Source organism: Xyrauchen texanus, chromosome 18, assembly GCF_025860055.1.
Source record: "Xyrauchen texanus isolate HMW12.3.18 chromosome 18, RBS_HiC_50CHRs, whole genome shotgun sequence".
In the NCBI taxonomy this organism is placed as follows: Eukaryota; Metazoa; Chordata; class Actinopteri; order Cypriniformes; family Catostomidae; genus Xyrauchen; species Xyrauchen texanus.
The window spans coordinates 18,314,237-18,331,211 of NC_068293.1; the positions used below are offsets into that span (position 1 = coordinate 18,314,237).

Consider the following 16,975-nt stretch of genomic DNA (forward strand, 5'->3'; position numbering starts at 1 on the left):
AATAACTGAGCTTGAACTATATGTGATGTAATCCTACTGCTGCCAGCATAGTGACTTGCATAATCTTTTTGAAAGTAGCATGTCAAAGGGTGAAGATTAAATAACCAGAACTATCAACCTCTCACAGGTTCTGTGCCATTCTTGAAACCTGAAAAGTAAAATGTTTCCCTCCTTAAAAATCTAAAGTTTAATAGATGGTTTTATAAACAATTGTGGGTTCTGAAAAGACTTAAATCCTATTTACCTGTTGCAGATATTTGCTCCTCCAACCTTTTGTATGAAGTAAGTTATCTCTACACCTGTACCCAGATGCTACATTCAACCTACTTCTTAGACATTAAACCACAAAGCAATCAATGACATGGTGCAAATGTTTGAGTTTAAAAAAATCATGTTCAAGGCTGTACACATGCAACTAGAAACCTATCTGCTCAAACTTCTCTGTGGTCTCATTTTGATGCCCCTCCTCTTCTGAACTCATTGCAAGTCCTCTTTTAAGTACTGTTTCTTTCCTGTCTATTGTATTAATGTTAGAGCCATGGTAAGAGCACTGAATGTTCCTGCTCTGGGGCTTCTAGCCTGGCTTTGCTGGTTCTCCCCAGAGTCTGTGCAGGCTGGAAAGGTGCTTGTCATACCAGTAGATGGCAGCCACTGGCTTAGCATGAGGATTCTGGTGGAAGAACTGTCTCTGAGGGGTCATGAGGTGGTGGTCCTGGTACCAGAGACCAGTTTTCTTATTGGAGGTTCTGGTAATTACATCACTAAGATTTTCCGTGTGCCCTACAGCAGTGAAGAGTTAACGAGTCAGTTGGACCATATAAGGAAGAATGCATTCGACAAGCCACCGGGATTTACCGATATCTTTACGAATTTTGGGAACCTGATCCAATTCACATCTATGCAGGTGAAAGCTTGTGAGGGGCTGCTGTACGATGAGCCCCTGATGAAGAGTCTTAGAGAGACAGGATTTAATGTTCTGCTCACAGATCCTTTCTTGCCCTGCGGTACCATCCTTGCTGATACCTTTTCACTTCCCGCTGTTTATTTCTTGCGTGGGATGCCTTGTCGGCTTGATGATTCTGCAGCCCAGTGCCCCACACCTCCATCTTTTGTCCCACGCTTCTTAACTGGTTTCTCAGATAAGATGAATTTCCTTCAGAGAGTGAAAAACACTCTTATGAGTGTTTTTGAAGCTTATCTCTGCCGCATACTTTTTGCCAGCTCTGATGAACTGGCCAGTAGATATCTTCAGAAGGGCACTACTTACAAAGAGCTTCTAGGTCATGGTGCAGTCTGGCTTCTGCGCTATGACTTTACTTTTGAGTACCCCAGACCCCTAATGCCTAACATGGTCCTAATAGGCGGCATCAACTGTGCTAAGAAGAGTCCTTTGGTGAAGGTAAACAATTTATCTTTAATGAAATAAACTTAGAACTTTCAAGTTGTCTGGTCAAAATGTAGACCAAATGTGAATCTTTCACACTGTCACATCCAATGTATACAACTACCACTCAACTATCACTATCACTTATACAACTATCACTTAATAAGTAAACAATAATTTTGTGTGGTCAAAGCTTCTATGTAAAATAAACCTTAGCATTTTTATCTTAGCAGTTTATTTCTGCATCTGCACTTCTTCATTTAAGTTGATTGAATCAACTAAGATGGTTCATGTTCCATGCAAATTAATTAATACTAAACTTAAAGCTAAAATGTGTGATTTCTTCACCATTAGCGCCACCAGATGGAAGTGCAAATACAAATATTGTTTTCGAACGGATTTCCGAATGCTCTCCCTTATGCAGTTGATCAAACAGTCCCACTCCAAACTCACACCATTAAGTCAATATTTTTGTGTCAGGCCACTCAAATGCACAGAGCATTTTATAGTGTTTACAGTTTTTGAGGAAATCAACCTACGAATGGCCAACTTACAGTTGCTTCTGCCTATTAAGATGGGACAGCAAAGTACTTTAACACTGAAAAAGCTTCAATTATTTTCTGCATGCCATCCTTTATAAAATCCATGAATGCATGTATTAATGTGCAGAAATATTACACTATATTTTGTTTTTCAATTGGATACACACATTTCACAGAATCATTGACCCGTTTCCACAAACTAAATAAATAAAGCCCATTATAAAATACCTAATTAACACACAATAGCCCACTGATTTTCTGAAAGACATCGCTTGTTGTGGGCATGTAAATATTTTGCAGCCATCCTTAGTATCTATTCTCAATTTGGCTGAGAACATCAGTGCAAAAGCGACCTTCCGTTGATGTAAGAGTTCCTTGCATTTGTCGATGCAAAAGTTTCTTGAAGGAGTGTTATTCCACAAAACAAATTGCCTTTGTTAGCATCACAGACATACTCGCCAGTTGACCCTGGATTTCTCCCGCCATACCATCCAAACATGGTCCCTGGTCTGCGGCCCTGTCTGGGGTATCAGCTTGAGCATGTAAGTGTTTTTTAATATCTCCAGAGCCCGAGAATTTTTAATTCTTTGACATGTTGACTTCTTCGAAAAGTTATGCAGCAGGGTGTATCGAATCTCACCGGTTTAAGATACAAAAATAATAAAAAAAAAATAGAAAAGTGCGCCATTCACATGTCCGACTCCCGCATGGTACCACACAACTAATTGTTTGACTTTTATATATTTGAGACAGTGAAGTATTACATTTTGATTGATTGTGTTTGCACGGGTGTGATGTGTTTGCTGACTATTTCATTGACTTTTCTTTGTTTGACTCCCTTATTTTTAGAATTGAAGCAGGTGTGTTCACAACAGTTGTGCTGGACTGCTGAGAATTGTGTGAAGAGTTTTGCAAATAGAATGCATGAGAACCACAAATTGTGTGGAAGCAGGAATAAAGTGTTTACTGTTTTGCAGAAAAGGTATATGTTACTAGCTCATTAGCATGATAAATTGATGATTTGGTGAATTGTTTCATTCACCGTGTGTATCCAATTGAAAAACAAACTGTAATATAGAACGTGGTATGCACTCTGTTCTGTGAAACAGCAGTTTTGCAGTACTTACATGAAAATATGTACGCAATGTCAAGTCTACCAATACTACCAGTACATATATGTACTTGCACAACTGTAATTATTGATGAGTGCAAAAGGATGTCTTATAATCTACAATCTTGTTCAAATATCTCCTCTGAAGTACACTTACTACAGAGGTCAATGCGGGTGTTCTACCACAAAGGTTGTACTTCTGGTGATGTGTTATAATTCCATCAGGCATGAGACTCCTCATAAAAAAGCGGAACGAGATGCTGCGCTGTTTTGCCTCACTGGGATGCCCCAGGACTGCTCTTCAAAAAGAAGTATCTGACTACACCTGGTGACGCATCCATTTATAGCCTGGCCACAGGTGCATCTAATCAGCCGAGGCTATAAATTCTGGTCAATATTCATTGACGTGTTACACACATATTCACAGCTTGGTCACAACTAGGATTGTTCCCAAAAGCACTTAGCAAAGCACAGTATCTCGTTCCGCTTTTTTCAGGGAACAAGGGTTACATTCGTAACCCGAGACATTTTATTGAAAATTTAAAAATGCAGATGTGTGTAAGTGAGTTTTTGAGCCACTATTCTCTTAAAACATGTCATTTTATTTTATTTTGTTCTCTGCAGGAGCTGGAGGAGTTTGTGAATGGATCTGGAGAGCATGGGTTTGTGGTTTTCACTCTAGGCTCCATGATGTCACAGTTACCAGAAGCCAAAGCCAGAGAGTTCTTTGAGGCATTTAGACAGATACCTCAGAGAGTAAGTGAGGATAAACGTTAAAAAAGAGATGTTTTTTAATGCATGAATATAACTAAAATGCATTTTAACAATACACATATTCTAAATATAAATTTATATTAAGCTGATTCAATTAATAATTAACTTTTTATTCAGACATACAGTATTGAAAGACATACAGTCATTTAGCATATTTCATTTAAACAGTACACATGCTATTTGTGATTAGTTAGGCTTACAACACAGTAATGATCATAGTGGCCCAGCTTTCATAATATATGTTTTGACTTGCCATACTGCCGTAGCCTTGTTATTTGATTTTTGCTGTCTAAGAAATGTGATTTTCAGTTTAATAGTAATTATATCAGTGTCTACCATTGATACAATCAATGGATAGCAGGTGTCTTGTATTGCAATGTTTTAAAAGAGCAGGATGTTCCAAAAATATTTGTCAAAATTGCTATATTATAAAGATACCTTATCTTAAAGGAATAGTTCACCCAAAAATGAAAATTATCATTATTCACCTACCCTGATGCCATCCCAGATGTGTATGACTGTCTTTCATCAGTAGAATAAAAAGAAAGATTTTTAGAAGACAGAGCTCGGTCATGTGCAAGTAAACTAGTGCCAGCACTTTTTTAAGCAGCATAATATAATCTACATGCTCAATCAATGAATATCTTCTGAAGCTAATCGATAGGTTTATGTAAGTGTCTTTCATGTAAACCAGTAAATAATTAAAACGTTTTTAACTTTAAATTGGATCTGATGCTGTTTGAAATGGCCAAACTTTCGCATGACGTTCGTTAATCTATTGTAATTAATCGCTGCTTCCGAATTATTGTGTTAAATCACAGACACGCTTGCATTACGGTGACAGCTACATGATGCGTCAATTGCTGGCAGAAATCACTTTTTATAAGTTAATAATATTTTAATAACAAATACTTATTTTACACAAAATGCTGCCTAAATTTTACTTTTGGACCGTCAAAGTGTTGGCACCCATTTTCTTGTTTATAAGGACCTGACAGAGCTTTATCTCCTTCTAAAAATCGTAATTTGTGTTGTACTGAAGAAGACAGTAATATACAACTGGGATGGCATCTGTAACAAGGCATGAGGGTCTAGAAGCAGCTTTAATAACAAGGAAATAAACTAAGTAACTCAGAATTTAATAAAACAAAACACAAGGACTCCAAGCAGAGAACACGACAGAATAATACATGCAAAGACTGTCAAAGAAACCAGGGGAAACATTAACTTAAAAACACAAGGTAAAACAAGGAACACCTGTGGAAACAATCAGGAAATGAGGAACACCTGGGGAACCAATCAAGGTGAAACAATCATGAAATAAAACTACGAAGGACTACAAAACTAACAGGAAACAGGAACAGGGAACTAAACAAGAATTGCAACATAAAACAACAAAAACTGGGAAATATATGAGAATTGTATACAAGTGAATAATGAAAGAATTTTCATTTTTGGGTGAACTATTTCTTTAAGTGACCAATAAACTGTGAAAACCAGAATGACAAAGATTATGTTTATTGACCCCTTTGGTTTTCAAATTATGGTCAGATAAGAAACACACTCTTTAGTTGCAGACCCTACCCATTATGGTCAACTTAGCATTTTTCAAAGTTTTAACTAATAGTACAAAGCATGCCTACTGTTATATGTCTGTTATTAGAATTTAAAGAACCATTTTAAAAGTTAAATTACTTAGTTGACCACATTATAAATTACTGCATGCTCAGGGTTATAAAACTACATATTTCTAACATTCATGGATCTCCTTTTTATTTTTAGGTTCTTTGGAGGCACACTGGACCTGTCCCTGAAAATGCCCCAAAAAATGTTAAATTGATGAAGTGGCTACCACAAAATGATCTCTTAGGTATGTGCATGTTCTCCTTTGTTCTAACCTTTTAACCCTCCTTCCACTGAAGACATTATGCTGCGTTTTGTTAAGGTTATTATTATTATTAATTTATTTATTTATTATAATTTTTTTACCATACCATTACCTTGCAAGGTATATTTAATTACAAAATCAATAATGCACTGCTAATACTCACATTGTGTTTTTATATTTTAGGCCATCCTAAGGTTAAGGCTTTTATTACGCATGGTGGATCGCATGGGATATATGAAGGAATCTGCAATGGGGTGCCAATGGTGATGGTTCCGCTGTTTGGAGAACAAGCAGATAATGTTCAGCGCTTAGTGTTTCGTGGAGTGGCAGAATCCCTGAGTATCTATGATATTACCTCAGAAAAACTGCTGGTGGCACTGAGAAAGGTCATCAATGACAAAAGGTAAGCATCTGGATCAACTCATGCAATGATTCTACTGTATCCAACCAAATTGGCACATTAGGGTACAACGGGGCAAAAGGCTCCTTTGATTTTATTTTAAAATCAAATAAAATGTATACTCTAAATAGCAACCTGGTCTCATAGAATGAATGTTACTTTATATACATTTTTGCAAACTGACTTCTATGAGCAGCTTTTTACATTCGCTGCAGTTTCCTGGTGAAATGAACATTAAAGGCACAACAACAACAACTGTGTGGTTTAATGATTATCACAGAAATCACCAGTAAAATTGATGATTTTGATTTTATAAAAACATATTTTTTATCCCATGACAAACCCCCACCGCTATGTTTTGATATAAAAACACTTTCACTTTAATGCATGATTTGAAAAAAAAAAAAAACATTTTAACACTTGTATAACAGACCCACCTATACATACATAGCGTGTTTGACTTTGGTTTTGATGGCCGCGATTCGAATCCAGCCAAAGACGCACAAAAGTTTAAGTGGCACTATCGGTTAGGGTTTGGTGTTGGTAAGGATGTCTGTTTTGTTTAAATCTCATTTATCATTTCTGAAACTATTGGTTGGGTTTAGTGTAAGGTTTTAGGTTAGGGAGGTATGTTTTACTTATTAAAACCTCCATCTACAGTAAAATTCACTTTAAAACCCCTTCACTTCAAAACTGCAATCAAACTTGTAATGAAGCACGTAATTTCAATTTTGCAAAAAAACAATTTTATGCGACCAGGCTGCTAAATAGCATCAAAAACTACCACAGTACTTTCCTAAACACCTGTTTGTCACAACAAACTGCAATATTTTCTCTTCCATAAGATCATTGCCCGTAATGTATACAAGTTGATTTTGAGGCAATTCGATCTTATATTTAATATTTTTTAAATTTTTATAGATTTTTGTAGCTAATGAATATCCTGGAAATTATCACTTTTATTTTGAAATAAAATATGTCTTTGCCATTTTCAATTTTGTTCAAGGTGATTATATCAAAAAGTTTTCAAGAACTGTCCAAAAAGTATTTCTAACAAAGTATTTGACTGAAAAGTATTATTGACTAGTATTTCATTAAAAGTATTATCCACTTTTCCATTATAAGGCCAGAATGAGATGAGTAACCGCGCAACTGCGAAGAACTACTAAATAGTGGGAACTGGGAGAAAAGGGGATACAAAAATAAATTAAAAAACTGTATTTAACATGCCACCCAAGTGTAAATGTCACACACCCCGCCCATTTCACAAGCAAAAACAAACACGCATGTTATCTAGAATATCCAATGGCCTTGGCCCGCCGATTACCCTTGGGCAAAAGAAGGTTAACTGGGGATTGAGGTGTGGTCAATGCCAAAGGCAGAGTTTAGTGAGATACTCATGATGTGTTTCATTCAAATCGGATGCAGGAAATTCCTACTTGAATTCTCCAATCTCCGACCATAATGGAATTCCATTGCCAGATGCTTGGAAAATGACTTTTATACAACCAAAACTGCATCACTTCCATTAGCATAACATGTGTTTGACTGTCACCAGAGTTCATCAGCAACCCAGCTGATGAACAATGCTGCTACGCTAGCATTTGTGCAACAGGTGCATGATCATCAAAAGATTTACTGTGTGAAAATAAAATCAGACACAATAAAAATCCTTTAAGCCCAAATGAAGAACTTGTGGTTCGAGATCATGGATGTCCCACTGTTAGTGGAGAGACCACTCGGGACACCATGGCAGTTGAAGTCAGTGAGTTGTCAAAATTAACTTATCTTGCTAGCTAGCTAATGTTTACATACTATATAGACTTTATATTCTAGATAACTATATAACATGCATATTCGTTTTGGCTTGTGAAATGGGTTGGGTGTGTGACGTTTGCACCAGGTGTGGGGTAAAAGGCTCCCTCACCAACTTAAAAATAAGAAAATAATTGTATTCAAAGCAACCTTCTTTTGTTATTTCGTCTCACGCAAATTGTGTTGCTACATCAATATTTAATAAAAAAATATATATTTCTTGAATATTGAGACACTTTGTGACTTGAAAAAAAGCTAATTTCCCTGAGATGTGCCTTTATCCCTGTTGTACCCTATATATATTTAGACTGTTGCATTGAACATTTTTATAATCTACAAAAATAATTTAAGTACTGTAAACCTTTCTTGAATAAAAAAATATATAAGATGGCATGCTAAAACATTCTTTAATTTTTGTTTGACTCAACAGCTACAAGGAGAAGATGACAAAGCTTTCAGCTATCCACAGAGACCATCCAATTGAACCTCTGGACCAGGCTGTGTTCTGGACGGAGTTTGTTATGAGGCACAAAGGGGCAGAGCATCTTAGACCTGCAGCCCATGAGCTGAACTGGATTCAATACCATTGTCTGGACGTTGTCGGCTTTCTCATTCTCATTCTAGTGACTGTTATTTTTGTGACTTTCAAAAGTTGCATGTTCTGTTTCAGGAAGTGCTTTAGGAAAACTAAGAAAAATAAGAAGGAGTAGAAATGCTTTACTTTTTGTCCTTTTATGTGATGTGATCATGTGGGGAATAATTTAATCCATGTTTATATAATTTTATGACTCCTTGACTTCACAAAACCTTCCTATTAGTCAAAGGACTGCAGTGCATGTGTCAGTTAAACATTTTCACTTTTATGCCAAAGTTTGATGGGCATGGCTGTTATTTTTAATATCAAATTAGATATTACATTAAATTAAGGTTCACCTTAAAATGATCTTTGTGCTCTTTTTGGACTGAACAAATGAAATTATCCCTGTTATACAGTCCATAGTCTGTTCTCTAAACCATTTTTTATTGTCTTTTTAACTGTAGTGTGGAAAACTGCCTTTCTGCTACACCAAATGATAGTTGTTTGTAAGGTTTTAGAATGTAAGAAGTAATTCCTTTGACAAATTGGAAAAATGCTCTCTCGGGCTGTAATATGGAGGTAGGAAACCATCAAGGTGTCACGAATGTAAAGAGCAAGTAAAGAGGTTTTATTACAAAATACAAACCAAAACACTCACAATGGAGAAAAACAGAACTAAAAGCTTTGCAAACCAAAAAAAACAAAAGAAGAAACTGGAGCAGACAGGACCCAACCAACAGTTTAAACACACAAAACAATCTGGCTCAGGATTGAACAAGAAAGTAGATTAAATAGGCAAGGGTAATGGGAAACAGTACTGTAGATAATGAGCAGGGTGAAGTGTCTGGCAATGGAGCTAGCGTTCTCCACCTGGCACCTACAAACACGAGGAAGAGTGTGAAACAGAAACAAGCAGGCAGAGGAGACTGTCACGATCCTGCCACAACATTAATAAACAAAGACAAAAGTGGCAGGACACAAGGCATGCCCAAATTCAGTATTTGTGTAACATCATATCAACTAAGATGCCTCCATCTCAATTTTTGAAGGTGGCATAGATCCATAGTACCCTTCACTGCTTATGATATACCATAATCCTGTGCATGCCGTTTGGCAGTTGGGTGAAATAATAAAAAGTGGTGTCTGATGGAGCCACTTGATGGAAGGCTGTAAATAAATTTAGAAATGATTCTAAACTACATTTGATTCTAAAAAATTAGCATTCTAGTGCTTTGTTCTCTCCAAAACATGAATGTGTAATCTAGATAATCTAACGTAACACTATGGTGTCTTGAAACTCTGTCTGAATCCAGATTTCTTTAGGTACCTTGATACAAAATTCTGTTATGGACATTTCCTCAGCCATATACTAAAAAAAGCTCAACTTGAATTGAATGCTGTACAATTCAGTGCACTAAACTGAATACAGACGCTCGTGATATGGTCTTTCTTTTCCATAAGCAGAATGGTAAATAGCAGTTCCTTTAAGAAAAGATACATGCTTTCTGAAGACAGTTTATCCTGGCCAGATAAAAGCATACACCTCATACCAAAGACACAAATTCTCAATTAACTGTGGCATATTCAGTGGCCTAATATGGCAATTCTGTGGCATACCAAATGTTGCAGAAGCTCTCATAAAGGAAGAGTGTATTCAATGAAATTTATGATAAATTTGTGTGTTACCTTTTCTATTTTGTTCTCACAGTGAAGTGTTTATCAAATAAATATAGTGACCCTTTATCTTATTGCTCAATAAGAAATCAAGAAAAACAATTTCCTAAAATCTGAGAGATTTGCAGGCCATGATCGAGAGGCAAAGTTTCTACTAATGTGACAAAAGTTTCTGAAATTAAACATTTTGAATCTGAAATGGAGCATTTAAAATATTAATATTCATTCACCTATGGCATTTTATGAGTGCAGTGTGTGGACTATGCATCCATGTTTTTCACTCATCATTGCCCTTGTGTACATGCATGGTGGAGTGACAATTCAAAAAATTATAGAGAATAAAATTATAAAAGAAAAAAAAGTTTACCAAAATTCTAAATTATTACTGTTTCTTTCTGCTTTCTAAAGACTATGAATACATTTAAATGTAATAAATTTTTTTATTTTATTTTCTTCAGGTTTCTACACCTACAAAGTGGGTTGAAGACATGCTGTCAACTTAATACAAAGTACATCTTTTCCAGATAACATTGTAATATTTTTATCCCACTAATTTATTATTATTATTATTATTATTATTATTATTATTATTATTATTATTATTTTGCTTTAGAACAATGACAATAGTGGTGCTCCATTGAGTGTGATTTTTGTCATAGAGATTGATCTTCGGTTTTCAGAAATGATTGAAAATGAAAGCATTGAAGCACAAAAAGCAGAAAAGTTTATTGGACTTCCAGATTTTGTGGCTGATGGAGATGAGCATGTATTTTATTTTGATCCTTGTGCACATGACAGCCTTTCAACATAAACTCTGCAACTGACTGAGGTAATATTATTGAATGTTATAAAATATTCAGTAGGTTGTATTGTGCTGTATTGACATTCAGGCTGTCGCTTGATAGTGAGTCGCCAGTTTGTTGTTAAGAGAGAATATAATTTATGACAGTCCAATGTGAGATAATAAGATTAATAAAGTGCAGTGCTGATGTATATTGATCGAGAGTTCAAAAGTCTGATTGCTTGGGGGTAGAAGCTGACATGAAGTTGGCTGGTACGGGTGCTGATGCTGCGATACTGCCTGCCTGATGGTAGCAGTGAGAGCAGCCCATGACTCAGGTGGCTGGAGTCTCTGATGATCCTCCGAGCTTTTTCACACACTGCCTATATGTCCTGAGGCAGGGAAGCTCACCTACAATGATGTGTCTGGCAGTTCGCATCTCCATTTGCAGGGCTTTGCGGTTGAGGACGGGACGGTGCTGTTGCCATACCAGGCGATGATGCAGCCAGTCAGGATGCTATCTACAGTGCTGGTGTAGAACCATGTGAGGATGTGGTTGTTCATTCCAAACTTCCTCAGCCGTCTCAGGAAGAAGAGGCACTAGTGAGCCTTCTTCACAATGGCCTCAGTGTGGACGGACCATGTGAGTTCCTCTGTGATGTGGACACAGAGGAACTTGAAGCTGCTGACTCTCTCCACCGGTGCTCCTTTGATGGTGTTGGAGCTGTGTTCTCCGTCTTTCTTCCTGAAGTCCACCACAAGCTGCTTTGTCTTACTGATGTTGAGGGAGAGGTTGTGCTCCTGACACCAGCATGTTACAGTGTGCAACTCCTCTCTGTAGGCTTTTTCATCATTGTCAGTGATCAGACCTACCAATATCATATCATCAGCAAACTTAATGATGGCATTGGAGCTATGTGTTGCCACACATATGTTTACAGGGAATACAGGAGTGGGCTGAGAACACAGCCCTGCAGGGCTCCAGTGTTGAGGGTCAGTGATGAGGAGATGTTGCTTCCCATTCTAACCTCCTGGTGTCTGCTTGACAGGAAGTCCAGGATCCAGCTGCACAGCAAGCTGTTTAAGCGGAGTTTCACATCAAGATTGGAGGGCACTATGGTGTTGAATGCTGAGCTGTAGTCTACAAACAGCATTCTCACATATATGTTCCTTTTTTCCAGGTGGGAGAGAGCAGATTGTAGTGTAGATGCAATGGCATCATCAGTGGAGCGGTTGTTGCGGTAAGCAGTGAGTCCATTGAGGCAGCACAGAGCAGGTGTAATCTCTGTTTAGTCTCTCAAAGCATTTACTGATGATGGGTTCCAGAGCAACAGGATGCCAGTCATTTAAGCAAGTGATTTTGGATTGCTTTGGTACAGGTATAATGGTGGACGTTTTAAAGCATGTGAGGACCACAGACAAGGAGAGGGAAAGGTTGAAAATGTCTGTAAAAACACCAGCCTGTTGGTTGGCGTATGCTCTGATTACACGGCTCGGAATGCCACCTGGACTCGCGGAATGCCATCTCTCAGTGAGGGCTGTGTTATTTCCCTCGAAACAAGCATAAAAAGTATTTAGCTCATCCGGGAGTGAGGCAGTGGTGTTCACGGGGGAGTTTTTATTCCTTTTGAAATCCGTGATGATATTAATTCCCTGCCACATGCTTCTAGAGACGGTGGTGTTGAACTGTCCTTCAGTCATGTTCCTGTATTGGCGTTTGGCTGCTCTGATAGTTTTGCGAAGGGCATAACTGGCTTGTTTATACTCCGCGTTACCGGAATTAAAAGTGGATGTCCACATATTAAGTGCCCACATTGTGAACATTGATATTAATCCACAGTTTTTGGTTAAGGTAGATCCGTATATTTTTGGTCGGTACTACATAATCTATGCAATTCCTGATGAAACATGTTACAGTATCAGTGTAGACCTCGATGTCATCATCATAACATCTCCCAGTAAAACAGTAAAACGGGGGAGGGATTTGTAGCCATCCCGGAAGGGAGAGTAGCAATGGTCCAAAACTGGTCCCCTCGTGTGTTGAAACTTATGTGTTGGTAGTATATCTGTGTTATTGAATTGAAGTTGGCTTTGTTAAAGTCCATAGTCACAATAAACATGGCCTCAGGTTGCTGGTTTCCTGCTCACTTATACTCCCATACAGTTCCTTGAGTGCCCGGTCTGTGCTGGCTTGTGGCGGGATGTACACAGCTGTGATAATGACCGCTGTGAATTCCCTCGGTAGCCAGAATGGTCGACACAGAAGCATGAGAAATTCCAGATCAGGAGAGCAGAAAGACTTGATAGAATGTAAGTTTCTCTGATCACACCAGGATTTGTTGATCATAAAACACGTCTTTCCCTCTGTCTGCTAGGTGCACAAAGAACCCCACGGGTTCAATGGCTGAGTCTGAAATCTCAGCAGACATCCAAGTTTCTGTAAGGCAGATAATGTAGCAGTCGCTCGTCTTTCGTTTGAAAGAGATCTGTGCTCTCAGCTCGCAGAGCTTGTTGTCCAGAGACTGAAAATTTGCCAGTAAAATACTGGGAAGCAGGGGTTGATTTACGTAACGTCTTAGTCTGATGAGAACGCCTGCTCTCCTTCTCCTATTCTGCTGCCCAGACAAAGGGCTCCGCTGGCGTGTTTGAAAACAGCGGGTCGGCATTGAGGTATTTAAAGTCCAGTTTTCGGTGTGCTCTTGCAGAAAAAATGTCAATAAGGCAGACAACATCCAAGATAAAAAACATAAGAATTGTAGACAAAGCAAACATAAAACTGCAATATTGGGTCGGAGCTCGCAACACAGCAGCCATACTTGGTGACATCTAACTTAATAAAACTACAAGCAAGCAATCCATTAAAACAAATGTTTCAATAGAATGGTATAATAAAAACAAGTATTAAAGTATTATTAAAATATACTATTCAAACCTTGGGTTAACATAACTTGGTTGGCACAGAACAGAGACGTACGGGAAGGTGATCCTGAATAACAGCGTGTCCTGAGGGAGGAGGTGGTCCTGGACTTGGGCTGTGGGACAGGATTTTTCAGCCTTTTCTGTGCCCGACTAGCACAAGGTGCAGAAATGGTGGAACTAAATCACTTTTGAAAAAATAACTGAAGAATGATTTAAAAACATGAAACAGAGATATAGAGTGTACATTACTGGCAAAAGCCTATGGCAAGAGCACATAACTTCCATTTTATTATGTTGGACTTTAAATGCAGTAGTCATGTCTGTTGATATATGTATGTTAAGATCTGTCTTTTCTCCATCAGGTGTATGCTGTAGAGGCCAGCTCAGTGGCAGAGCACACTGAGAAACTGGTGAGGCTGAACAGCTGTGAGGGGGTCGTGACTTGTGACAGTGTTTCAGGCCCAAGTGAAATCACTCTTCCTGGAAAAGGGGAAAATGTCACTATTGTTTTCTTATTAAAAAAGTTTTGCCCTACAAAAATTAATAGTACTTTTGAAAAATCATCTCATCATAAAAATCATGAGATGACAATCATATCTAATAAATAAATGTATAATGGTGGACTTTGAATTGTGCATTTTTATAATAGCATCTGGACAGAAACCGAAAACTATTTATTTTACATGCTTCTGCATCAAAACCCACTAGATGTCAGTATAAGTCCATGACATTAAAAAGGTACTCGGTGCATCTCTACTGAGACATGAGACAGAACATAGATATTAGCTTTGTTGAGTGGATAAATAATTGTACCTTTCCATGTGAAATTATTTTCACTTTAACTGTAATAGGACCTTGCATTTTTCTCATTACTAGCGTTTTCATTGATTGACTCTTGCATAACTTTCACCTTATAACTTGCTGGTTTTCAGTTTGAGTTCATGGTGGAATCAGTGCTGTTGGCTCGTGATCGATTGCAGAAGGAGGGTGGAATGATGTGATGGCTATCCTCTACCTCTCTCACCGTCAGTTCTTGCCAGGCCTTCACTGACTGGAATTTTTTTTTTTAATGTAGGGAAGCCATGTAACCTTGACTTCAGCCAACTGCAGTAAGTGATGGGCACTTTCACTACTTTGAAACCGTTACAAATATTTTGTTTCAATCCAATGCTTTGGAGCACAAGTCATATGATTTAGCAAATGAGACTTCGTAACATCATTAAAGTTTTGAAACATTTAAAAAAAAAAATCGCGTTTGGACGCTAGGGAGCAATGGTTCCACAGTAAAAACCAAGGAGCTGGTAAAAACCTTGAATCAGTGTTAAATGGAAGCTGTAACTAATCCCGAGTCAGTTCAGAATTTACTTTTATTTTAATAAAAGTTTTAGTCATTTTAATTTCCCTGTTGATCACCTTGAGTTGTTTTCCCACTGGGGAAAATTAATTAAAATTTTGTGTTCATGAGAAAGAAATTTTAGAGGGATGTAGATGTTTTGTGATATTTAAAAAGATGGATTCATTTTACAGAAAGTAAATCTGGAATTTCAACTGTTGTATATGGCAACACAGCACCTTCACTTTCTTTCTCTTCATTTTTTAAATGTGTTTTTAGTAAATACCAGGGGTGGAAAGATTACTGAAAAATAATACTCAATTAAAAGTACTGTTACTTCTTTAAAAAATTTAGTTTGTGTAGAGTAAAAGTACCTGTCCTAAAAACTACTCAAGTAAGATACACATGAGTAGTGAGTATTGAGTACTGCGCTTATAGTATTGAGTATAGCGCTTGCTTCCATCAAGAGGGTTGGACACCTGCAAGCGTTCTCTGACAGCGACACTTGCCTGGAGTTCGGTCTGGCAGATACTCACGTCATCCTAAGACCGTGACCAGGCTACATGCCCATGGTTCGTACTACCCCCTTCAGGGATCAGGTCGTGAACCTGAAAGCGCTGCTCTGGGAGGAAGCAGACCCAGCCTTTTCGTTGCTGTGTCCGGTACATGCTTTGCGTATCCATTTGGACTTCACGGGGTCATTGATTCTATCTGTCTGGCCTACCAGACCCAGGCCGTGCCCGCCCCCTTGCAGACATCTGCAGAGCAGCGGCTGGGCAACAGCCAATACTTTTTCAAGATTCTACAATCTCAGGTTTGAGTCGGTCTCGTCCCGTGTTTTGTCAGGTCCGAGCCGGTAGAACTCGGTAATACGGAACAGCTGACTGGGTGTTCCGCTTGCACCTAACGCCCTTCACCAAGTTGATCCAGTGTGCTTTCTCGCCAAGGTTAGCCACTAAACTCTCGCTTCCTGGATCTTCTTCCTACCTAGCCTTCTGGCCTGCAAATTCAGCAGAGGAATTTGCAACCAGACCCACTACGAACCGCAAGTGCTCTGTATTGTGATAGGGCTCCACAGGCTTAATTCCCTCTTAAGAAACTCCCTGTGATGTATTTTCCGCGGTACGATCTCCCTGTCGGCGGACCCGCATCTCCCTTGGGCAGTCCCACTGCCCCCGGTCGCTGTGTTTGTAGAGTAGGACCTGCCACTGCGCCACTCCCACATGTGGCTTGACAACCCCTGTGATGTATTGGTCACATATCACCTCCCCTTAGTCTGGACAGGATGTGGTCTCCGCAGGGGCTTTTCCCCCTGAAAGAATAGGATCGCCTTCCCCAACGCATTTCATAGCGTTAAGATAGCCCCAGCCGCTTTACGCTCTATGCGAGAAACATTTCTCAGGTTCAGAGGTACGTGAGGCTCTCAAGAAAGACACCTTGTGTCACAACATTCAACACAACGTCTCTTTCCCTCCATCAGGGAATGGAGGTTACAACAGTAACCATGATGTTTTGTTCTCATTTTAATGCATGATGAACAATTTTCTGAAGTTTGTGACTGTTGAAATTTTCTGCCTGAAGTATTATCTACAAAGGTTGATACTTTTCTATCAGGCATTATAAAAAACATGATTAAGGCTAAGCATAATTATAAAAACATTTTATCATCTCTACTTTCCTGGTAATTTATTATATAAATTAACACACTCTCTACATCAGTGATCAGTATTATAAAAAAATAAAAAAATAACAATATTATATTTAAAAATGTCACTGT

General features: G+C 38.4%; 1 protein-coding gene across 1 annotated transcript; it reads left to right on the forward strand.

Annotated features, from left to right (window-relative positions):
* Positions 1 to 528: 528 nt before the first annotated feature.
* Positions 529 to 8,842, forward strand: LOC127658861 (UDP-glucuronosyltransferase-like). Its single transcript, XM_052148393.1, has 5 exons — positions 529 to 1,399; positions 3,662 to 3,793; positions 5,594 to 5,681; positions 5,883 to 6,102; positions 8,345 to 8,842. The coding sequence occupies exons 1-5, from the start codon at positions 539 to 541 to the stop codon at positions 8,622 to 8,624; spliced, it is 1,581 nt and encodes a 526-aa protein (XP_052004353.1). The 5' UTR covers positions 529 to 538; the 3' UTR covers positions 8,625 to 8,842.
* The last annotated feature ends 8,133 nt before the right edge of the window (positions 8,843 to 16,975 follow it).

Bases quoted from the DNA above. Each gene is read 5' to 3' on its own strand.
- LOC127658861 (XM_052148393.1), top strand. From the start codon at position 539: ATGGTAAGAGCACTGAATGTTCCTGCTCTGGGGCTTCTAGCCTGGCTT. The intron at 3,794-5,593 runs GTAAGTGAGGAT...TTTTATTTTTAG, and splicing joins TTAGACAGATACCTCAGAGA to GTTCTTTGGAGGCACACTGG. The intron at 5,682-5,882 runs GTATGTGCATGT...TTTATATTTTAG, and splicing joins ACCACAAAATGATCTCTTAG to GCCATCCTAAGGTTAAGGCT.